The sequence below is a fragment of the Arvicanthis niloticus genome, chromosome 5 (assembly GCF_011762505.2).
Source record: "Arvicanthis niloticus isolate mArvNil1 chromosome 5, mArvNil1.pat.X, whole genome shotgun sequence".
Lineage (NCBI taxonomy): Eukaryota > Metazoa > Chordata > Mammalia > Rodentia > Muridae > Arvicanthis > Arvicanthis niloticus.
The window spans coordinates 10555403-10580991 of record NC_047662.1 but is presented as its reverse complement, the minus strand read 5'-3'; the positions used below and the strand labels follow the sequence as shown (position 1 = coordinate 10580991).

The 25589-nt window shown below is 41.4% G+C and overlaps 1 protein-coding gene across 1 annotated transcript; it reads right to left on the bottom strand.

Annotated features, from left to right (window-relative positions):
* Positions 1–5970: 5970 nt before the first annotated feature.
* On the bottom strand, positions 5971–13728 carry Aadacl3 (arylacetamide deacetylase like 3). Its single transcript, XM_034504088.2, has 4 exons — positions 13558–13728; positions 8091–8307; positions 7332–7395; positions 5971–6745 (listed from the first exon to the last, which is right to left on the bottom strand). Exons 1-4 carry the CDS (start codon positions 13726–13728, stop codon positions 5971–5973), a joined length of 1227 nt encoding a protein of 408 aa, XP_034359979.1.
* Positions 13729–25589: the final 11861 nt, after the last annotated feature.

Below are 25589 nucleotides of genomic sequence, written 5' to 3'. Positions count from 1 at the left end.
TATCAAAGTACTAATTTAAAATTTTCTCTCATTATTTTAGTTTGTATATATGATGTACATGTTTGAACACACACATACACACACACACACACACACACACATATATATATAATATATATATATATATATATATATATATATTTTTTTTTTTTTTTTTTCCTTCCAGAGTGGGTCCTGAGGGTCACACTTAGGTTTTCCAGCTTTTATGGCAAATGTTTTTATCCCCTGAGTCATTTCACCTGGCCCTCTTAATTATTTTAAGTAGTTGTGTTTTTGAGTTGTTTTAAATTTGTGTGTGTGTATGTGTGTGTGTATGTGTGTGTGTATGTGTGTGTGTTTGAGAGAGAGAGAGAGAGAGAGAGAGAATGCATGAGAAAGTGTAAGGGCATTCATGCCACTGTAGCATAAGAAGGTCAGAGGACAACTTTCAGGAGTCATCTCTCTCCTCTTACCCTGCCAAAAGTTGATTTCAGGACAGAGTGATACTATCTTTCTCCAGAGATAAGTTTTCAGCCATCTGTGCATACGAGGAGTTAGGAGCCACTTTATTTCAATCCAGTCAATGTGTAATCAGAACAGCATGCTCCCAAGACTGTCAAAGAGGAATTGCAGTGTGCCATGCAAAGCACCCAGGGAAAGAACCTACCGCTGCTACGACAGAGGCAATTCAGAGACCATAACATCTCCAGGAAGAACTAAGGGTTAAGTACACCATTAACTTCTCCTTCTATTCCACAGAACCAAGCAAAGCCATTAACCCCACCAGGGGCTTTGCTATGAACCTGATAGTCCCTCTCTCGATATGTCTGATGGAAGCATGAATCTAATCACAGCTCCCACTAAGGACATAAGCATTCCGTGTATGAACATCCAGGTGTATTAGAGATGAGCCCCTCTGTTGCCAAGCAGGAAAATTAAGAGATTAGGAGGGCAAGCAAATGGCCATCTGCCTCCCATGAGGCCTTGCAAAAAACAGTAAGAGAGACCAGAGTCTGTTTTCATTGCCACCATCTTCTCTTTCCCTCTTGCATGACTTCAACTCATAAATCCAAGGCTAATCTTGAGCCCTGCAATCTCCTGCCTCTACCTTCTGAATGTTGGGATTACAGGTGTGCACCACTATGCCCAGTTTTATTTGGCTACAGGATTTTGTGCATACTGGGCAAATTCTCTAGCAACCAAGTTACTTTCACAGTACCAGAATGTGTCACTTCACTTTATAATAAACATGGTTCTTCTGGGGATGGAGAGATGGCTTAGTGGTTAAGAACATGTAGTTTTCTTTCATGGGACTTGAATCCAACCACTGCCTGAAATTGCAGCTCCAGGGACTCTGAAGCCTCTGGCTTCCAATGGCACCTGTACCCACACACACACAAGCCTTCTCCTCACAGACACACAATTAAAAAGAATAAAAATACATCTCTAAAGAAATGGTTCTGCAGTGATGACATAAAAATGTTGTTACGTTACAATAGAGACCACCCCTGAGGTAATCTTGTCTTCTGTGAGGTTTTGTTTTGTTTTCTGTGCTGGAGATTGAACCCAGGGCTTGCTTGGGTTCAAAGCAGTGCTCCTCTTGTCTTCTTTGAGGATTTCTTTAGGGATAGAAAATACTAAGAAACTGAACCCCAAGTCCAGCAATTTTCGAAATAAGACAAGCAGTTGTAGCATTGGGGCTGGTAGTTCTGTGCGGAGAACAGAAAAAGCCTTGGCAGTTTATGCAGGAAGATGCTGGCTGACTGACTCCAGGCATCCTTTGCTTTGTAAAATGAAGGTTAAGGATATCAAAGATGAAACACTGATGGAAACAACTATCTGGATGTGTCTGGGGGGGGGGGGAGGGAGAAGGATTGCTGGATTAACATAGTTGAGAGCAAGCAACACCACTCCATAGACTGGGTGGGGGATGGGGGTGGGGAGCTCAGGGGGATCTAGACTGAATAAGAAAGACAAAGGGGATCAGGGATGAGGAGGTGGCTCAGTGGTTAAGAGTACTTTCTGCCATTTCAGAAGACCTGAGTTGGGTTCCTAGCACCCACGTTGGGCAGCCTGTAACTCCAGCTCCAATGCCTGACCTCCTTTCACACCTGCACTCACATGCACACACACAGATACATAACACACACACACACACACACATACATACATGCATACATACATACATACATATTCTAAAAACTAATAAAATAAACTAAGATAAATTTATTTACTAGATTAGATTTCTAATATAGATTGACTGAAACAGTACAAGATGAACAACATGTAAAGAATAATATATTTGGCAACATTTGCCAAAATTCTCTCTCAAAATAATATATATAGATACATATATAAGTATGGAGAAGTATGGTTTTAAGGGATTTGCAACATCATATTTTAAAAAAATCAAAGCAGTCAGGTGATGGTGGTTGTACATGCCTTTAATTCCAGCATTTGTGAGGGAGACAAAGGCAGATCTCTGAGTTCGAGGCCAGCCTGAGCTATAGAGTTTCAGTATAGTTACACAGAGAAAACCTGTCTCAAAAAAACAAACAAAACCAAAATATAAATAAATAAATAAATAAATAAATAAATAAATAAATCAAAGCAGGAGCCACAGTTGTGCATGGCTTTAATCTCAGGACTAAGGAGGCAGAAGCAGGCAGATCTCTGTGAATTCCAGGACAGCCAGGGATACATAGTGAAACACTGTCTCAAAATTAAAATAAAATAAAATAAAATAAAATAAAATAAAATAAAAAAGGAACAGTGGCTAGACATAGTTAAAAGAATAAATATGAAAGGAGGTTCAGAAAGAAATGTTGAGGTAGGAGACATGTCTCAGCAGTCAAGAGCACAGCTTGCTTTGGCAGAGGAGACAGACTCTGTTCCCGACACTCATGCTGGGCAGTTCCCAACTGCCTGTAACTCCAATTCCAGGGAATCTGATGTTGTCTTCTGTGCCCCTCCCCCAGGCATTGTACATGTTGTGCACATACATTGTGCAGGCAAACATTCATACACATAAAACAAAAATAAGTAAACCTTATTTTTTAAAATAAAGATTAGCCTTATTTTTAATATTTTATAGTTTTACTTAAAAGGACGATGTGTTTGTGTGTCACTAATGTAATTGGAACGTGCTTGGTTTGGGTACTGAACCTAGGGCCTTATGCATGTTGGAAAAGCCTCCCATGGCTGAGCCACACCTCCAGACATAAGGTAAATTTTATTTAAACCAAAAAAAAAAAAAAAAAAAAAAAAAAGGCATTTTCTGATATCAGATATACCAAGTTCTGAAATTGTTCCCTGGGGAAAAGTTTGCACCTCTGTCCCATTTGCAGTTAGGCTTGGCCATGTGCCTGTCATGAGCATGTGAGCAGAAGTCATGCATGCCCCTCATAGCAGAAGTATGGACAGATTAGTGACTATTACCTTACTCTTTTTCTTTTGTCACAAGACCAAAAATATTTTAGCTAGAACCTGCCTCTTACCCTACTGGGGTGAATTGGAAGGGGGTTGGAAGTCCTTCTGGATGTTAAGAAGGCCATGCAATGTGTGAAATAGATTATTGCATCCATAGCCCCGGGGATGGGACTGTAGAGCCATTAGCACAACCTGACCTATTTTTGCTAGCCTAGGGATGAGTGAGAGAGCAGTCACTTGGAGCAGAGGTCAAGGGACAAGGAGAGAAGGGCCAGGGAGTCTTATTTGCCATCCATGGTGGAGGCAAACTGAAACGAAGAGCAGCACAGACAAATGTGAGTAGTTTCAATATGACTCAAGCCTTCCTCTCTCAATGTTTGCTGGCCAAAGAAAGCAATGTGGTGGGCTCAGAATGTGGTTCAGCAGGTCAAATGCTAGTCTAACATACATGAAGCTCTGGGTTTGCCTCCCACCACCGTATAACTTGGATGTGGTAGTTCACACCTGTAATTTCTGCTCAAGCTAGGAAGATCAGAAGTTGAAGACTATCCTTGGCTGCATAACAAGTTCAAGGCCAGGTTAGGATACATAAGACCCTGTCTCAGGGTAGCATCTTGGGATGTAACTTTCTGTCCTTTATTAGATTATTCTGGCCAAGATAGGGGTTTCTAAATAAGTACTGGGAATTTACTGAGAAAACACTCAAGTAAACAGACAAGTAGCCCAGCCAGCTACTAAGGGGAAAAAGGCCTTTCTTTCTCTATCTTGATCTACAGTAGGGAGAAGCTGTGAAAATGTACCCTCAGCCCTGGGATGTCCCCAGCTATTTCCACTAGACACAGTCTTCCAGTAGTGTATCAGTTTTGCCACCTCCCAGTCAAAGAGACAAGCACCCATCTATGTGGAAGTTCAGTCCATACCACTTCAGTCTCCAGTGGCTATAGTAACATTACACAAAACCCATTCCAGGCTGCAGACCTACTCAGTTCAACTCAGAGGCCTGTATCAGAGAGGGCCATACTCCTGGGGTTCCATCACTTCCTACAATATATGTTTTCAGTGGCTAGTTCTTATTTTTCTACCAAAGCCATGTGCTGGATAACTATGAATGGCTAAAGAAGTCACCCATGAGTATTCCTCTCTGATGATATTTCAACACAATCATTTGAGAACAAGTTAAGGCAAGTCTGGGTTTCTCTGTGAGTGGACTTAGATGCTGGCCTTTGAAAGCTGCTGGTCAGCAAGAGGCAAATCCTTGTGAAGACAGGAGGACCACATGGCCATCTCTTTCAAAGGAATTTTTACTCCCAAGGGGCAGTTGGTTATCATGGTTCTAGCATCTTCTTGCCACTTCCATGAAACTTGATTAATTTGGACCTTTATTTCACTTCCATAGTTGAGTGAATATTAATGTTCACCCAACATCTAGCCTTTGATGAGGGAAGTATTCACTACTCTCCTGTCTCCAAACCTGACTCAGTCCAAACACCAGGGGAGGTTGTTTCATACTCTACTCCAAGAGTAGCATAGACTTCGCACTGAACAGTTGGAAATTTCTACTCACTTGTTTGTAACCACCACACACAGCTCAGAAAACCAGTAGAAACAGTAAATTGCTGTGAAATTCTTGTTGAGACGGCTGAGGAGAGTGGATACATCCATCCAAGTTCACATAGATCTTGTATACCTTAGCAAGAAATTGTTCAGAGCCACCATATGAAGATAAACACATCAGCATGGAGCAGAGAAGGGCAGAGGGTATATGAAGAGAAGGTAAGCCAGTAGTCTTTTCTGAGTCCCTACATAAGACCACACCCGATTTACACCTAAAATTTGCTGCTACATATGCCAGTCTATTTTATATCAATGTGGGGCAAAATGCACTGATTCTTTGTCTTCGATCAAATAGTTCACTATAACACATCTGTTCCCTTGGCTTTCTCTAGAATTACCTCTGAATTTCATTGAACTTGGCTTCCCTTTAATTCTGGTCTTTTAATATTTATGATGTTGCTTTAGGGCCATTTGTTGGGAACTCACTCTGATACCCAGAACACCCAAGCTCTTTTAGGCAGGCATATTTGGCTGTCATCACTTGTCTCTATCTAGGAGCCATGTACCATGGAAAATCTGTCTCCAGTGTCTCATAACTTTCAACTTAAGCCAGCTGGGCACCCAGAGACTGTCACCAACCCCCACCAGACTCAGCATCAAATCTCTACTTTCTGAGTCACATTGGCAAAGCTCAGTAAGACTGTAATACAACACACCTGTTTTCTCCAAGACCAACTCAACCAGATACATGTACCATACAGTTTCAATCGGCCCTGACTGCCTGAATTCCAGCTAAGGGGATTATGGACAAATTTCATGCACAGGTTCATTCTCACAAATGAATGCTGAAGATGGTCAGCTCTTATTTTCCTCAACAGTGAACAAAGACAGAGAGCCTTACTCCATCCTTCTTACTCTGCCTCCTCTCTATTCATCACAAATAACATACATTGTATTATTTTATAACCCAGACTAAGTTGGAGGAGCAGCCCCAGGAAGGAATAAGGATCAGAACTTTCTAATGAACTGGATAACCAGGTCCATAATTCTCGAGGAGCAAGGGAAGCTTAATAATCCATAGTTAAAGGTATTAAGCACTCCATGGAAGCCATCCTCCATATGATGCCATGTCACAGGCACCCCCAGATCTTCCAGCCTCTTCTTATATAAGAGAGAATGGTCTCGGAGAAGGTCATATTCACAGCTCACGATGCAGGCTTCTGGGAGCTGAGACACTATACTGTCTTCTGCAATGAGGGGTGAGCAGGTATAGTTCAGTGCAGTTTTTATCTCTTGGTAGGCATCTTTATTCACAGGCCTCCGGATTATAGGTTGATAGCCTCGTTTCTTAAACCTCTCTGGAATGTTTTCTGCACCCAACCACTTTCTGTACTTCTCCCAGACTTCCAGAGGCAAATGCATACCTTTCTTTATGACACTTTTCCAGGAAGGGTTCACATCTAGGTGGCAACAGAAACAGTAGAAGGCCAGATCCCAAGAGAGCAGTGGGATGTTGCTATTCTGTTGATAAGAAGGGCTCCCAAAATCTATCAATTGCAGTGAGGGGTAGATCAAAATCTGAGCCCGGATTGTGGGGAGATCTGTTCGGTGCACTAACATTTGACAAGTCACAGTGGCTGCAGTTCCTCCTATACTGTCACCACAGACCATCACACGAGCTGGATCCACTCCGTACACATCCAGTGATTCCATAAAGTGGGTGGTTGCTTCTATACAGTCCTCTTTCATCGCTGGGTACTTGTACATGGGAGATTTTCTGTATCTAAAGAGGAATCAAGGGCCATAGATTATGCTCAATGCTCAGCCAAACCCAAAGTACCCTTGTCTAACATCTCATATCTCAAATCTCCATTTGAAGTCTGAATAGGAGGAGATAGGTAAGGCCCCAAATACACAGTAGACAGAAAGCCCTTAGTAGACACCTGCCACTTAGGCTCAGAGGGGGCAATTACCATTGCACTTGGGAATGGATATGATATTGTTTAGATGTTTCAGTAGTTGTGCAGGGCACTGATGACTTTAGGCAGAGGAAATGTCACCTGTCTGCCATAGGCAGGGCTATTAGACCTAATGAACTCTTCTATCCAAAAGGAAAGTGCCATGGCCTTTCCCATTAGCCTCTAAATGACAGAGTTAAATGATGTCTTTATCCACAAATGCACTAAGGAAGGGGATCCAGTCCACTTTCCCTCTCTCTTTTGTTCTTTGCTTCTTCTTACTGGGTCCTCACAGACCAGCCCTCCCCCCATTTTCCTTTCCAATTCTATCAGCTTCAGGTTCAAACTTCAGACCCTGTCACTATGAATCAGGGTTGTCTGCCTGTATGTTCCCAGCATACCCTTTCTTACCCAACTGAAAGAACAACAGAGTCACAGTCCTTGGACAAACACAAGCATATGTTGTGGTGGGTCTCTAGAAAACAAAATCAAATGTCACATTTACTAGGACATTTACCTTTCTCCAGCATTTGTGGCTAACCCCTTCTTCTATGCAGAGTATCTGAGTTAGCTGAGCAGGTCATTAAATAGCTTCTGGCTGGAGAGTAAATATCCTTTCAACTTCTTACTGTTTTGCTTCTGTGAGCTGCCTGAACAAGTCTCTAAGATGCCCATGACCTGATGCATTCCACCACTTACCAAAAACACCCCAAAATGAATACTGTGCAGTGGCTTGGTGTGTGAGTGGTATTCTCATATCAGCTTAGGAAGAGGTTAGACCATTCCATAATATACCACCAAATGATCTGTGCCTACTAAATTGCCCTGGGTTTTCCTGGTCCTAACAGTTGACAGTCTACCAGCAGGAATTATTTTTTTTTAAATATTTATTTTACTTTTACTAATGTGTATATATTATACACACATGAATGAAGGTATGCACAGAGACCAGAAGAAGAAGTTAGATTACATGGAGCTAGAGTTACAGGCAGTTGTACAATGGCCAACATAGGTGCTAGGAACCAAACTTGGGTTCCCTGAAAGAGCAGCAAGTACTCTTAAGTATTGAGTCATCTCTCTAGCCCCCCCCCCAGAATGACTATTCTTTCAAACCCATTTAGTAGGGAGACAGGGGACTCAAAGAGGCTAGAAAAAAAGGCTCTGTCTTACTCAAGCTCCCCAGGATGGTCCCACCACCATGGAAGAAAATGATTCCAGTCCTTGGGGTGGAGGAGGGTTTCTTGGGCTTGTATAGCTTCACAGGGGCTGTCCCAAAGTGAAGATCTTTGACCACAACATCGGGATTTTTCTTGAGTGGCTGCAGATCATGCAGAAAACTGGCAAACTGGGGTGCATAACAGAGTCCCAGTTTCTCAAAAATCATCCCCTGTTAAAGAAAGAAGAAGTAATGAGTTGTGAATGATTATGCATCAATCATTTAACACACAGCCAGACCACATCTACCCTCCCCAAGTGCCAAGGAGGACCTTAAGAAATATTAATGAAACTGGACCACAGACCTCCTGCACTTCCTCTCTCTCTCTCAGTATCCTCATGAAGCACCTGCACTTAAAGTCAAACCTATCCAGGCCCATGTGGTTCCTCTATCATCAGGTCTACTCCTCTCCCTAGATAGTTGGCATGCCAGACATGATAAACCAGGCTTCTGGACAACTCTTGAGCCATCTTTTTGGAGACTCCTGTTCTACTTGTGGTCTGGGCATTGTCTTCTCTCCAAGAAAGACAGCCTAGATCTCCCAAATATTCATCGCTATGGAGGTAACGTTTTTGAAGAGGGAGACAAGGGTATTTTCTTATCTTTCCATGGAATTTACAGACATTTTTTTTTTTTTTGAAAAATGTGGTGCTTAAGGTTTTTCACTTTAGGAAAATTAAGAATGGAGCTGGGAGTGGAAGGTATATGTGTTTGGCTAGGGTCAGTGATCTCAATACAGGTGCTGGTGCATGGGGCTTCTTCAGGTTATTATGTTATCTTTAAGAGCTAATGTGTTTTTTTATATAAATACAAATTATATAAATATAACAATATTCCTCTCTATATATAGACACAGTGTCTGGCTCAGCCATCATCAGAGAAGCTACCTTCTGCAGGAGATAGGAACAAATACAGAGACCCATAATGGACAATGGACAGAAATTAAGAGATCTTGGGATACTTAGTCCTAAATGGGACATCTTTCATCAAAATCCTCCCCTGAGAACTCAGGGGGAAGAGGAGGCAGAAAGATTATAAAAGCCAATGAGGACATCAAGGAAACCGTGTCTTCCAGGCAGAATAGAATTGATCCACATATGAACTCATAGAGACTGTTGCAGCATGCACAGTACTTACACAGGTACAAGTTAAATAGGGTCCCAGTGCTAAGAGGGAAAGTGGACACAAACCCCCAGCCCTAACCAAGAAGCTGTCTCTAGGTGGCAATCTCTTAAAAAGGAAAAATGAGTTTTCTTCAGTAGAGTCTCAATGGGCATACAAATCACACCTCGGGGAGGTTCCATACCCAGCAGTAGATGACCAATACAAAGTAAACTCGATGTTTTTGGAGATGTTTTGTGTCATAATCCTTTGGGCTTTTTTTTTTTAAAAACCCTCCTAACTTGGATTTTGTTTATCTATTATGATTCTCACTTTCTACGTTTGTTTCCTGTGCTCTTTGGTTTGTTTTTTTTCTGTTGTTAGTTTTTTAGGACAGGTTTTCTCTATATAATCCTGACCATCCTAGAACTTGTTCTGCAGGCCAGACTGGCCTCAAACTCAGAGATCCACCTGCCTCTGCTTCCTTAGTGCTGGGATTAAAGCATATACCCCATGCCCAGATTCCATGGTTTTTTTTTTTCTCTCTGCTTTGTTTTATGCTGCTTTGCTTTTTCTCTGGAGAGAGGAGAATCCGAGTGGAGAGAAGAGCAGGAAAACATAATTAGAATATACTGTATGAAAAATACAAATAAGTAAATAAGTGATCATTCCCAGGTCTTTCCAGGAGTTTCTAGTCCTAAGTCACAGCCATTTTGGTTGTGATTAAAGCTCAGGGACTCATCTCAGAACATTTTTTTTTCTTTTTGTTGTGTGTGTCCTGCGTTGGATGTATGTGATGTATGTTTTGGTGTGTATGTCCTATATTGGATGTATGTGATATACGTTTTGGTGTGTGTGTTCTGTGTTGGACATGTGTGATGTATGCACTTGTTATTGTAGATGTATGCACATCTGTGTAAGCATGAGGAAGCCAGAGGTCAACACTGGGTGTCTTTCCTCAACTGCTCCATCATATTTATTTATTCAATTATTTATTATTTTATTGCATTTATTTGTGTGTGTGTGTGTATGTATGGGTATCCATGATCCACAGAGCATGTGGTCCTGTGGTCAGAGGACATCTTGACAGAATTAGTTCTGTTCTTCCCTCTGTAGGACCCAGAGATAGAACTCAGGTCAGTCTTGGTAAAAAATGACATTAGCCACTGTGCTATCTTATAGACCCATCTACTTTAGTTTTTGAGACAGGGTCTCTTACTGAATCTGAAATTTATCTCATCAATGCAACTAGTTGGCTGGTCCATGAGCTTTGATTTCCATCCCTCAGGCATGAGCTTGAACCATCACGCTCAGCTCTATGCTTAGCTTCTCATGATCTGAACCCAGGTTCTCATGCTTGAGCAGTAGGCACTTTACAAGTGGCACTATCTCCCCAGCACAACACTCTTTAACAAATACATGGAATTCATCCAGGAAGTCAGTTTCATACACTAATAGCTGTCAGACAAGTAATGTGGGATGTCACGATGAACATGCAAAAAGGAAACAAGTGATGGCTGCCATCTGATAACACCTTGGTGTCAAATGGATGAGGAAACTACAACTTTCTATGTCTGTAGTAGATGAAATGATCTTGTACTCAAAATACCCGTGATTCCTCTTGTGCTAGGGTTATAATTCTCTCCTGGGGTCTGTACTCTGCTAACCTCCCTGCTTCCAACCCTCAATGGCAAGGAACCCTACAATCAGAGATTAGCAGTGAAAATGGGCCAATGTTTATCCTATCCATCAAAGCTATGGGCCCTTGCATTCTGACCTTTGAGTAAGCAAGCCCTGGTCTCCCTGCTGTTTTGCTATGCTTTACTCCTGGGTCTGCCCTCTGCATGAAGCTATTTGTAGCTAGATTCTTTGTGAGCTTCCTTAAAACTGGCCAGCCTCTGGTTCTGTTACCGTGGATGGCAAGTTCTCTTGAGGCACTCTACCTAGAACTTTTTTCCCCTACCTATCCCTGAGCTCAGACCTTGGGCAGTGATACAGAATGGTGACTGTGTATGATGTGTAAAGAGGGCTTACCCTACTGGAGATGCTGCAATACACCCTCTGAATAGCTTAACTCCCAGATTCTTGAGAAATGCCAGGCAGTAGGGGCTGCTATGAGTTCAAATTTAACAGACAGGGAAACTGAGTCATGGTAACTAAGAACTTGAACTGTAGGCTACAAAAGAGAATGCCAAAGGGAAAATGAAACATTTTAGTCAGGCTATTTGCAAAAGCAGGACTGGGGTACTGTTTTAAGTGTGATACATTTATTTGACTTAACATAATGATCTCCAGTTCCATCATGTTCCTAAAAGTATATTTTCTTTTCTTTTTATTTTATGGTTGGGTAAAATTCCATTGTATCTGGGCATGGTAATGTACACATTTAATCCCAACACTCATGAGGCAGAAGCAGGCCTCTTGAGTACAAGGCAAGCCTGGCTTCCATAGTGAGACCTTGTCTCATTTTTTCACTGTGTGTTTCCTATTGTGTATTTTCTTCATCCATTCATCTGCTGATGGATGTCTTGGGTGGTTTCGTTTCCTGGCTATTGTGAATAGAGCAGTGGTGACCATGAAGGCACAAACATCTCTGTGGTAGGGGATAGAGTCCTTGAGATGTTATAGTGAGACAACCCAGATTTCAGAAAGATGTAAACCATGTTCTCTCTTATATATGGACCCTAGCTTATGATTTTTATATGTGTGTGTAAAAGTGGTTCTGAGTGTAGCCATTAGTTATGAAATAGGAAGAGGGGCATAAGATGGAAAAAGGGGACTTAAAAATGGGAAAGAGAGCAACAGGACTTATGGGATATAAAGATAGATTGGAGGTACAGGGGTGGAAGAATGTAAGAGAGAGGAGGTTACAGGGATAGGGGAGAATCTACAAATTTTTTTTTCTTTAAAAAATGCTGTTATGAAAACCCATATTTTCTATAATAATTGTTTTAAAAATAGGTATCTTTTTGTCTTTTGTTTCTTTTTGAGACAGGATTTCTCTTTGTGTCCTTGGCTCTCCCAGAACTCACTATGTTGATCTGGCTGGTCTCAAGCTCATAGAGATCCACATGCTTCTACCTCGGCTGTTCTGGGATTAAAGACGTACGCCACCATGCCTAGCCTTAAAAAATAGTTCTTAAAGAGGCAAGAACATTTTGTTAAAGTTCTGATCTATGCAGCTCAGCAGTTTAGAGCAATGGCTGCTCTTTTAGAGGACCCAGGTTCAAATTCCCAGCACCCACATGGTGGCTCACAACCATTTATAACTGTAGTCTCAGGGGATCCTACAACACTTCTCTGGCCTCTTCAGGTACTGCACGTACATAGTGGGTGGTCATACAGACAGACAAAATGCCTATACACACAACATAAGTAAATCTTACTGTTTTTAAAAGATGTGTTCCATGGTTCTGCTCATGTCTTGAGCTAATTTCCTAGTTTGCTTTCTGTTTTCTTAATTTTGTTGCTTGTTGACTCTCGCTAGCAGATCTGTAGTCACTGGAACTCAAAAAATGCATCCATATGGTCAGCAAAGTACTGAGGGCTAACAAAGAAGGAGATTAGCTTTTTCCTCTGAGTGCCACAGTTTGCATATTCTCTGTACCTCCAAGGCACTTGTGGAAAAGGCTCCAGGGTGATGCTAGTTACAGGTGGTAGAACCTTTGGAAAGAAATGCTTAGTGGAAGGTCACTGAGGACATAGGTTGATGAGAGAAGGTAGTGTATAAAAACAAAGCCCAAGCCAGGTGGTGGTGGCATTCATCTTTAATCCCAGCAGTCTGGAGGTGGAGATAGAGGCAGGCCTGGTCTACAAAGTGAGTTCTAGGCCAGCCAGGGCTACACAGAGAAACCCTGTCTCAAACAAACAACCCCCCAATACCAAACAAACCCCCAAAGCCCCCAAACACAAAACAACAACAACAACAACAACAACAACAACAGAAAAGGATCAAAGTCTAATGATATACACACAATAAAATACATGGAGAAGTCCATTTGCTTGTATGATAAGTAAAAAAAATTAAAAGGCACTATGGTACCTCAGCCCTTCCTTTTTTTGATCCCTTGGGACATGAGCAGTTTTTCTCAGCCATATGCTCTCTCTTAACACAATCAGGTTGGCATCACAAGTTGCAACCTCAAAAACCATGATCCTAAATAAACCTTTTCACTTTATAAGTCTATTATCTTGGGTATTTTGTTACAGTGATGGAAACATCGAGAAAGCAAGCATTCTTTGAATTGTGTGTAGTATAAGCATCCAGTATCTCGTTTGCCCTAACCTCAGGCAAAGGAAGCAAGCAAAGCAGAGACTCACCCATGTCATTGACAGATGGAGAAGACAACTGAGGATTCGCAGCCTCATGGGGTGAGTGATGCCTTCGGGGATGTGTTCCGTCCAGAGGTGTCTGAAGATCACCCAGAGCAGACTGCCCAGTGAGAACACGGCAACTGTACCGACAAGGAGTGTCAGGGCCAGAAGCACCATGATGCCTCTACCTCAGAGGTGACCAAGTATCATCTGTATCTGCCACAGGCTATGGAAGACAAAGCAGATCAGCAGGTGTCTTATACATCACCAGCTTCCCTCTCCACCTCCCTGCTTCCTGTAAACACTGACCCAGCCCATACAAGGTGTCAAAGATTCAGGAGAGGGTGTGGTTCCTGGCCAGGGCACATACAGAGGAGAAAGTGGCTCCTATAACCTTATTCAGATGAAAAGAGAGCTCAGGAGCTCCTACTTGAATCCTGGCATCGCTATTAGATAGGTCATTGGGTAAGCCAAAGAATTACTGTAGTTGGTAGACACCTGCCCTTACATTTTATTGCCCACACCCTAATTCTAGTCTTGCCACACTCACTATTCCACAACTAGATGAGGAGGCCCCTGGAGCCTTTGAGCTTGCTGTTTCTCTGTGCAACAACCACCTCCCGCCAAATATCACGTGTCAACTGGACTCATATCTTTCTATCCTGCCTGTAGCTGTTCAAATGTCATCTTCTGCCTAGCTAGATATTTTAAATTGCAATAAGTCACTACCAATAACCCCATGGCCCTGTCCCATCATACTGCTTACTGTGGCTTTTATTGTCACCCAGGATGCCTGTCCCTTGTGTAGAACATACTTTTTGAATATAGAAATGTTTATGTTTAGCACTGACTGTTCTTCCAGAGGTCTTGAATTCAATTCCCAGCAACCACATGGTGGCTCACAACCATCTGTAATGAGATCTGATGCCCTCTTCTGGTGTGTCTGAAGACAACTACAGTGTACTCACATATATAAAATAAACAAGTCTTTTTTAAAAAGTCACACAGAAATGTTTATGTTGTTCTTTTAAGACTTATTGATTTATTTTTATTTTATGTATATGTGTGTCTTGCCTGCATGTGTGTCTGTGCATCATGTCTTTCTGGAGCACTGGGTACCATAAGAAGAGATCAGATCCATTGGAATGAAGTTACATCTGGTTGTGAGCTACCATGTGGGTGCTAGGAACTGAATCTATGTCCTCTGCATGAGCAGCCAGTAGTCTTAACTACTAAGCCACCTCTCTAGCCCTCAAATTTGTGGCTTTAAGCCTAGAGGCCAGATCAAGGTCTGGGTCTCTGTCGGGCCAATGCAAACATCCACTAAACAACGGGATTAATAAATAGCTTGTTTTCTCCATTGTGAAGCAGAAAAGCTTGGGCATGTTTGCTTTCTAGGTCATGTCAGAGGTTCAGGCAGTTTTCAAAGCTTTTCCTAGGAAGAAGGTTCTATATAATCATAACAATGGGGACATGGGTCCTGTTCCTGCCTCCTTGTGGTGGTTGGCTTTGATTATGAAATTTAACAAAACCTGGACCAACTGAGAAGAAAATCTCCATTACGGATTTCTCAAAGGTTGGCCTATGGCCACACCTGTTTAGGATCGTCTCAAATAAATTACTTGATGTGAGAAGATCCAGGCACTGTGGGCAGCAGCATTCCCTAAGCAAGAGGGTCCTGACCTATGTAAGAATGAAGAAACAAAGATGAGCACAAGGAAGCAAGCAGTCAAGTATGCATGCATGAATTCCTCTGTGCTATTGTGCTAATGGAGCAGAGGCTTTCTCTCTCTCTCTCTCTCTCTCTCTCTCTCTCTCTCTCTCTCTCTCTCTTTTGCATTCTAACTATGCAGAAGTAGTCTTTTTTATTTTATATTTTATTTACATTTAAGATGCTATCCCCTTTCCACATTCCCCTTCCCTAGAACACCCCTGTCCCATGCCCCCCTCTTTCCTTTTTGCTTTTATACTATTTTTTAAAGATGTTAATCAAAGGATTTATAAGTTTGGTAATGCTCAATCAGAAGCGTAACCCAATACCCAACCTAGATATAAAAACTATCTTTGACTGGTGGAGACATGTGAACATCTGCCTCCATGCCCCTTCTCTCTTTCTCTCTCTCATCACCTAGCTTCTCCTCTTCTTCATCTTCTCTCTTTGTTCCATCTCTTCCTCTCAGTACTCCTCCCCACTTAGCTCCTCCTACATGTTCTCCATGTTCTCTTCCTGTTAAAGTAGAACTTTTCTCTCAAAATACAATAAGAGCGTACTTATTCCTAATTGTACCAGTGAGGTACAAGATAGTCCTAATACCCAGTCCATCATTCTGTTGACTAACCAGAACCTCTGTCATCTCTTCTAACTAAAACACTTACTTTTGATCCTGGCTTTTTGGCTTTAGAATGAATGTCAGCTGAGAACCATCTACTCAGATCTTTTCTCTCAAAGTAAATAGCCAGGATTGGTTATGAGACTATAGGTCTTCAACCCCATCAGAAATCCAGAATGAATGAGTTAACTGAAGTTATGGGAAGCACTAAGCATAGCTTCTAAAACTTAGCCAATTTAGAGAGACCGCTGAACACCTGAAAAGCCCCTATACTACCGAACGTTGGAGCATCAAATCTTCAGCCTTCTGGCCCAGAATCATCTGACAGACCTTAGTGATGCAAGATTATTAAGGGCTGATTACTCTGTCTAGGCAGATATAATCAGTCGACTATTCTGCATGTGTGTCCTTTTCTGGACAGTAATTTGTCTGTAGATGGAGAGAGGCAATTGTTGCCTAGTGGCTGTCACCGCACAACTGGAGTATCTCCAAGGATGCTCAATTTCTTCTTAGAATCCATTACAGGAAGCTGTCAGGAGCAGACAGGTCTCTAATCAAAATGAACATTAATATATAAATATTTGTAGCATCAGTTCTATGGACTTCTGATGTTTTGAAAACCAACTATCCATGTAAGGTAACCTGGACTGTTGTCTGTTCACTCCTCTCAGCTATTTCTAAATAAAATATGGGAAACACCCTAACAATAAACTCAAAACCATGAATTTGCTATAGTCCCTTAACTCATAGGTTAACTGTCCCAAATCAGTTAAAAAAGTTAAAAAAGGGCTGGGTCTAGGCCTTGTATTCCTAAATGTGTTATACAGGCACAATGCCCATGAGAGTATCAATATTCATCTCATTTTTATATTAATAAGAGGCTCATACCAGTGAAAACCTTAAATTTGAAATCAAAGTAAATTTTGTACCATTTAAGAAATTATAACTTCATCTTGATAATAATTATACAGATTTCTACCAATAGGTTATGGCTATGCAATAAGTCCTAGCTAATCCCCCCTGTTCCAACAAAACCATTACTTTTCCCTAGAAAGACAGACCATTATTAACCACATTAGTCCCCAAGCTCAGGGAATAGGGGCGCTGACTCTTCTTTAACTTCTTCAAGCTGATTAAGGGCGTTGAGATTTTAGAAGATGGGTGGGGGGAAGAGTAAGTTGATAAGCCTCTGATGCTGTGTCTTCACTGAATCCAGATGGAATTCCAGGACATCTGAGGTTTGGGCAGGTCGAGCAGAGGCTTTCAAACAAAGGGATTTTTACCTCTCAAGAAACATTGGGCCAATGACTAGAGAACTATGGGTAATAGGTGAGCTGGGTATTAGCATATCATAGACAGATGCCAGAGATCTTGCTAAGCATCTCTACATGTATGTTGGCTCTTACAACACAAACGTATCTGGTCTAGCTCAGGTTAAGAAACTTGGATCAGGGCCATTTGGATTTGAATGTTGGGTCTGCCAAATGGCAGCATTCTAATAATAAGAAAGTTACTGACAGCTTCTAAATCTTTCCTCATGGGGGGGGGGGGTTTAGTGTACCAATCACATCAGCAACTGCAAAACATAAGTATGAGTGTGCCAAGCCACACACTCAACAGATGGAGATAGAAACAGTGGCAAACACATTTTCTCCATGTTCTCCAGATACATTCATGTCCCTCATGAACACACAGGGAAGCGATGTGTTGGCCCCTGCTACCAAGGGCATGGGAGCTTGGAATGCATCCTGGCCAGTGGGGTGTGAGTAGGGGTGCTAGAATCCATTCCTAGTCATGGAAGAACTGCACAGTGCCTGGCATTAGAGCATCCAGAGTTCCTTGTGCTGCTGAAGGAAGGGTTCCTGAGGGTGACTCTTACCAGGTCACATCCCTGTGCCAGTCTTGGAGGGGAGTAGCACGAGGTGGGCTGGGAAGTGAAGACCATTGTCAGGGGTGTTTATATAAGATGTTGTGGGGAAAAGGCATGAATCTGCAGAGATGTTACTCATTCTGGCAGCCACCTTTTGTGATGGCTATTTTGACAATGGTAGGCTTCAGTCCTAGATTCTAAATTTAGTTTAATGGTAAGCTACCCTTGCATATTTCTTTCTGATTTTATCCCTTGTGTGTATTTTGCACCTTTGGTTCAAGATTCTACACAAAGCTACTGGTACCCAGCTGTAGTCTGTGCGGCAAGCTGATGTGGGGAAAGGACCACAGTCCAGAAATTTTACTCATCTGTAAAATGCAGTGAGGCTCCTTTTTTGTTTTTTTTTTTTTTCCTGTGGCAAGCCCTGGGCCAAATCCTTTGTATATGTTAAGTTATGACAATGAGTTCACGTTTAACTGGTTGGTCTATACACCAGGGCTCAGTCATCCTTGACACTGTTCCAAGGCTTTGCTGCCTCACTAACATTAAGTCAAAATTAGTTTTGTGAACTCATTTGTGTTGGATAGTCCTTTGTCAACTTGACACAATCTTGAGTCATTTGGGAAGAGGAACTAACTCTCAATTGAGAAAATGCCACCAAAAGTTTGCATGTAGGCTAGTCTGTAGTGCTTTTTTTTTTTTTTTTTTTTTAAATTAATGATTGATGCTGGAGGGCCCTGCCCACTGTGGACAGTGCCACCTCTGAGTACGTGGCATTGAGTTGTATAAGAAAGCAAACTGAGCAAGTCAGGAGGATCCAGATATGTCAGGAGCCATCTAGAAAAGGCTAAGTCTAGCAGTTGGCCTTCCTGGAGGTGGCCCACCATTTTGCATGGACGAAGATGAATGATCTCTCAGAGGCAAGGTCCCGAAGAGATTTCATCTCAGGATTGTTTTTTTTTTCCAGCTGATATGCTTTTCCTGTCGTTATTAAATTACTATAACAGTCTCTGGGCACTAGCCCATACTATTGAGCAGATTTCCTATACATCAACATAAAGATGAACTTCCATGAATTAATGCTGTTTATATGAGTTGATGGCTTTGTATGGTTTTTGATTTGATTCAAATAATCTTAGAAAGAAAGTTCTAAGAGATGGTTTTAGGTTGTTTTTTTTTTTTCTAAAAGAATGTAATAAAGTTAAAATCAAGAATAGAATGTGCCCACTCCCCATAATAGTAAGTAAGCATAATAAGAAATACAATGGGATTTCCTAATTATACTAAAAAGAGAAATAGACTTGTGACAAATTTGTGTTCAAGGAAAAACATCCATTCTAGGTCAAATCTAAGAAGGAAGCCACAGGTGTGCCCTATGATAAGACAAAGCTGCCTGGAACTGTTGCTTTGAACTTAAATAAATGAGCTTACATAATGAAATACTGCTTTGAACCATATCAATATTCTTTGGTAACTCTCATTTTCTGTAACATTTTATTTTTGAGGTAATTTTTTTTGGGGGGGTTTCTTTTTGAGACACGGTTTCTCTGTGTAGTCCTAGCTGTCCTGGAACTCACTCTGTAGACCAGGCTAGCCTCAAACTCAGAAATCTGCCTGCCTCTGCCTCCCAAGTGCTGGGATTAAAGGCGTGCGCCACCACTGCCCGGCTTGAGGTAATTTTAAAAGAACTTTTGTTTATAAAAAGGCCAGAGGGAAAAGATAAAGACAGTGGAGTTGGCTTGGGCAGCTCTGCTTTATCCACCCATCCAAATGTATATATGTCTGTTTGAGTATATGTACATGTGTAGGTATATACGTATGCATGTAAGCATGCATGAACACTTGAGGAGTTGATTGAGACAGGTGGCTGGGCTCAGTCAAAGTGCATGTATATATGAATGTATGTATGTCTGTGCATATTTGCCTGTATATAGGATTTTACTTCTTTCCCTTTCCTTTCTCTCTGGTTCACAAAGAGTTAATTCGCCTGGTCTGGGAGGGGCTACTGGCTACCTGGCCAGAGAAGGGAGCACTATCATAAATCCTTTCCTTAATTCCCCCACAGTTAAGCAACAAGTGTTAATTTGTCTGAAGCCATTGGCTTCTGGCCCCAAAATAATGAAGAATCAAGGAAATACATATCATTTATACTAAGCAACCTTTACTCTAGCAAACCAAGTTTTGCCCTCCACCAATGCTTCACCCCCATGGCTGCTTTCCAGAGAGAACCTGTGCTTGGTGCTTGGTGCTTGGGGCTGGCTCCTGGCAAGACTAATAAAGCATTGTTCCTCTATGGATGCCTCAGTTCCTGCATCCAGGTTCCTGTCTTGCATTCCTGGTCCAATTTCTCCCACTAATGGAGTGTGACCTGAGAGTTGCAAACTGAAATAAATACAGAGAGAGAGAAAGGGAGAGGGAGAGAGAGGGAGAGGGAGAAAGGAAGGGAGAAAGAGAACATTGCAGTTAGGCCTATGGAATCAGAAGACTTTTGTCTTTTTAGGTTTGAACCTAAATATTTTCTTATTTATTTACTCTCCAGATTTTATCCCTTCCCCCATCCCTCATACCTCCAACCCACCGCCCTGTCTCCATGAGGCTGTTCCCACCCCACCCCCACCCTATCTGAACTCTAAACTCCCTGGGGCCTCCAGTCTCTTGAAGGTTAGGTGCATCATCTCTGATTGAACACAGACCCAGCATTCCTCTACTGTATAAGTGTTGGGGGCCTCATATCAGCTAGTATATGCTGCCTTTTTGGTAGTCCAGTGTTTGAGAAATCTTGGGGTTCCAGATTAATTGAGACTGCTGGTCCTTCTACAGGGTCACCCTCCTCCTCAGCTTCTTTCAGTCTTTCCCTAATTCAACCACAGGGGTCAGAATTAGAAGACACCATTTTTTTAGTCAATTCTCTTTTTCTACCGTGTGGTTTGTGGATCAAGCTCAGGCCCTTAGCCTTGTGTGGCAAGCCTGTGAACCATGTCATAAGCTTTGACTCACGGGCACTCTTCTTCCAATGAGCCCAGCTGTTGGCTGCCTTCCCTGATGGCACTGCTGGATGTGTCAACCCTCCTCTTCGGGACCTGTGAGCACTATTGTGATTCTGCTACTCCCATTGAGTCACCTTTACATGTCTCTTGTGAACAGCACCCTAAATTTGGCCTTCTGCCTGCTCTGAATTCTCCTGGCAAACAGCTGCTTGATTAATAATAATAATAATAATAATAATAATAATAATAATAATAATAATAATAGAAAGCCAGACAAACAATGAGACAAGAATCACAAAGGCAGCCTGTCTTTACAAACACATTTCCAGCTACAGATCAGACCATCAGGCAGGAAAAGTCACTACAAGATGAAGGGAGGTATCATGGAAAACAGATTATGCTCCTGACCACAATGATATCTTATGAGGATAGGGCTAGAGGCCATCCCTGTTCCAAAATGCTTAAAACCAGTTAGAATTGAAACAACACCACATGATCAGTTCCTGTCTAGACTTTTGATTGACTTAAGTCTGGAGCCCATTTGATGGGTAACAGATTTAGCCTTGATAAAGTTAAGCAGCTTTCAGAAGTTTCCGGAAACTACTAAATAAACATCACAGAGACAAGAGACTTCATAGACAAAGGAATTTCCTCCCGTGCCCCCTTATTTTATGCAATGACAACATTTCAGTTAGCAAAGAGAACTCCTGGAAACCTTACCCGGTTAGCTGTCTGCCACAGCTCCAAGCAGAAACACAATCAGTAATCAGGACTAATCAGGACACAGTCTAAGCAGGAGATGTCTTTGGGTTTCTCAACAGGCAGCTGATTGCAAATCTATATTAGGCAAAAGTTTGTTTCACAGCAACAGAAACAAAATTCTTCTATGTTTGCAGAGATACTGATGTAAAAATGTATTCTTTGGGGCTGGCAAGATAGCTCAGCAGGTAAAGGCGCTTGCTGTGCAAACCTGACATCTTGAGTTCATCTCTGGGACCCATGGTTTTGACTCATCTTTACATATGAGTCTTTGTGAGTGCACACTCACATTCACATACACATACTACTAATAAATAACAATTTTCTGCGTGTGCCATGGTGGGGGGTTCCTAGCACTGAGGACTAACTGTAAGACACTGGGTTGCTATGCAACCATTCCCAAAGTCCTTACAGCAGTCTTATTTATTTATTTATTTATTTATTTATTTATTTATTTATTTACTAGGTTGATTTTGGCACAGGTCTCTCTATCTATCTATCTATATCCCCAGCCTTCCTGGAACTCACTATGTAGATCAGACTGTCCTCAAACTCACAGAGATTCACCTGCTTCTGCCTCCTGAGTGATGGGTTTAAAAAACAAAACAAAATGAATACCTAACAAACAAACAAAAACCAATACGGGAAAAAGAAATAATAATAATAATAATAATAATAATAATAATAATAATAAACAAATGGGAGCTGGACATGTTACTTGAACCTGTAAGTTGAGGCAAGAGAATTTCACAAGTTCAAGGCCATCCTGAGATGTATCACAAGATCAAATCTCAAGAAACTAGACTGAAGTGGAAACCTAAGGGGTTTTTTTTTGAAAATCAGTTGAATGGTGTGTTGCCTGGGCAAACGTGTGGAGGAATATTTAGCTGAAGTGGATATAGGTAAAAGGCTGAGACAGACACGTGAAAGAACATTTTAGTAAACCAGACATGGAAGAAAGGATGTTCTGTTAACCCGAGCATGTGAAAAGACATGCAATAAAGGATGCTTTCATTAACGGTATACATATATTGGTCCATCTTACACTGTATAGTTGAGCTCCATTTGTTGGGACTCCATAGAGAAAAATATACGAAAAACTGGTGGTGTGTTGTGGCTTCATGTCACTTTTGTGGACTTGGGCTGACTGACAGAGTGATGTCAGCTGAGACAGATGCATGTGCTGAGGCAAGACATGCTGAGACAAGACCCTTGGAGGACGGGAGTATGAAAAGGACTGGACAGACAGTGACTGAGGCTGGGCTTGACTTCTGTATAGAGCTAGCTGTGGAACACCTGTTTGTCTGGTGTCTTCGCTGATCTTTGCTTCAGTAAGAGATGCGTAGCCAAGAACATTGTTTGATGCTCCTCTCTGGTTTCTTCTGTTGACTTGTGTTGAGGTTGAGATCTAGCTATTCCTGTTAGGTCGTGTCACCACTATTGTTAACTAAATTCTACCAAATATACTGCTGATATATATCTATAAAGTGTTTTGAGTGGATCAACCTGCTGCTGCCACTGCTGACTCCCATAAACTAAACTGCTGATGTCCTGACAACACAGATTAGATTTGCAAAAAAAAAAACCAAACAAACAAACAAACAAAAAAAAAACAAAACAAAAAAAACCAAAAACTCTCTCTAAACAGGTCCACTTCCCTTGTATCCTTTCTTTCCCACTACCTCTGGTGGGTTGTGAGCTAAAAGAGAGGTTAAAGTGTTTAAAAACCATCATTAAAAATAAGATTTAAAAACTAAAAGTTACACTAGACAGTAAAAAAGAAAGAAAGAAAGAAAGAAACAAAGAAAGAAAGAGAGAGAAAAGTGTTAAATGTGCTGCCTCACCATAATATTATTATTATTAATTATTATTACTTTGAGAGAGGGTCTCACAACAGTAGCTCAGGCTGGCCTGGAAATTACTATACGTTCCAGGCTAGCTTCAAACTTGTGGCAATCCTTCACCCTCAGCTACCAAGTGTCATGATTACTGATATGTATCACAATTCTTCCCCCACTTTTAAATTTAAGTCAGATCCACAACTTTACATTTTTCTTAACTAACATTCTCAAAATTGTATGAACTCAATCAAAATCAATCCTAGAAGTATGTGTGTGTGTGTGTTTGCACAGATGCATATGAATTTACATGGGACATTTTAACCTGCTCTTGTCTTCTCAATACTGATAAATTTATTTATATAATTTTCAGAGTCTACAAATTGTAACCCCATAATTTACTTAATCAATTATTGCTAGACATCTAGATTGTCTCTAATTTTTCCTCAACTTTTGTTAATATTTTTTAAATATATTTATTATATTATATTATGTAGCTGTCTTCAGACACCCCATAAGAAGGCATCAGATCTCATTACGGATGGTTGTGAGCCACCGTGTGGTTGCTGGGATTTGAACTCATGACCTCCAGAAGAGCAGTCAGTGCTCTTAACTGCTGAGCCATCTCACCAGCCCCCTTTTGTTAATATTTATCTCAGTAGGAGAAAAGAAAACTCTAAGTAATAATTGATAAATTAAAAAACAGAGAATACTTCCACATTTTTGATATGTAGAGACACGTTATCCCTCAGAACAGTAGTGTCAATTTGTATTGCAATTCAGACTAGACTGGAAGAGATCATCCTTATACTCTCAACACACTAAACAGTATCAATATTCTTTGATTTGTCACTCAACTCACTATGTAGCTGAGGATGACCTGGAAGTGCTGGGATTGCAGCACCAAGTCTAGTTCAACAGGCTTGTTTTAGTTTTTTTTTCTCTTTACTTTTCATGTAATGTGTATGGGTGTTCTGCCTGTGTGTACGTCTCTGTACTACAGACACGAAGTGCTCAAGGAGGCCAGAAGAGGGTGTGGATTTCATAGAACTGGTTTTACGGAGGTTGGGAGCCACCACGTGGGTGGGGAATTGTGCATGAGTTCTTTGCAAGAGCAACATTTGCTCTTAATCACCAAGGAGCAAGTGTCAATTTGTATTGCAATTCAATACAAATTGGAAGCTGTGGGTAAAAGGACCTATCTGGTTTGCAGGATAATCCTGTGTCTCCTCAGCTGCTGCTGGAGAAGACCCACTTCTGTGCTTTGTGGGAATGTTTCCAACTAGGCAAACATTAAACCTGAAAGGATGCTGGTTTTGAACGTTCTCAGGATCAAAAGGAAGTCCTTTGTGTCAATGCTAACAAAATAAATAAAACCAGGTGGCAGTAAAGGGAGGTTTTGCATACACTATCACAGATTACATGATGAGAACTATTGCATAAGATTCTCCTTGCCCAAAGGCAATCACAACTTGATACACACACCCCACACACACAGGCATGCACAATTCTCACCTTGCAAGAACAGCTACCCAGTAATTACCTTCAAACTCTGAACTGATATCACCCTTAATATTGTCAAATTGTTGCTTCGAAGTATTTTTTGTAATCCAGCAGATCTGAACATTTGAAAATGCTTCTATGCCCTTTCAAATAGTTCCCATGCTTTATTTCCCTACCTCACTGTTACTCAAATCAGTAAACTTTGGAAAATTTCTCTCTCTTCCCCTCCCTCCTCCCCCTCATCCCCTCCCCCTTTCCTCTCCCTCTCCTTCCTCTCTCCCCCTCCCCTTCCCCTCCTCCTCTTTCTCCTCAGAAAAGGGTCACAGACTGTTCTACTCTCACATAGTTTCTCCTGTGCACAGGAAAGACAAGAGTCTCTCAGCCTCTGGCATACAAGAACACAAACTAATTTGACCACGATGGTCAAAAATCCCCAATGCTCAGCTATGTTCTGTCCAGAAGCCTGAGGTCAAGTGTTTCTACATTATAGATCCATGCAGTGCATCTCAGTGCACTTAAGTTTTTTGCAGTTGTCCAGAATTTCTAACTATATTTTCCCTCATGTATTGTGTTGCTGTGTTCTTCAAGCACTTACAAACATATCATCACTACAGGCGTCTTTAGTAGTTTTTGCTCAGACTGTCATAAAATGCTTCAGACTGAGAGGGTTAAACAGCAGAATGTTATTCTCTGACACTTCAGAGAGGCTGAAAGTGCAAAATCAAGGTGGGAGCAAGATTAACTCCTCCTG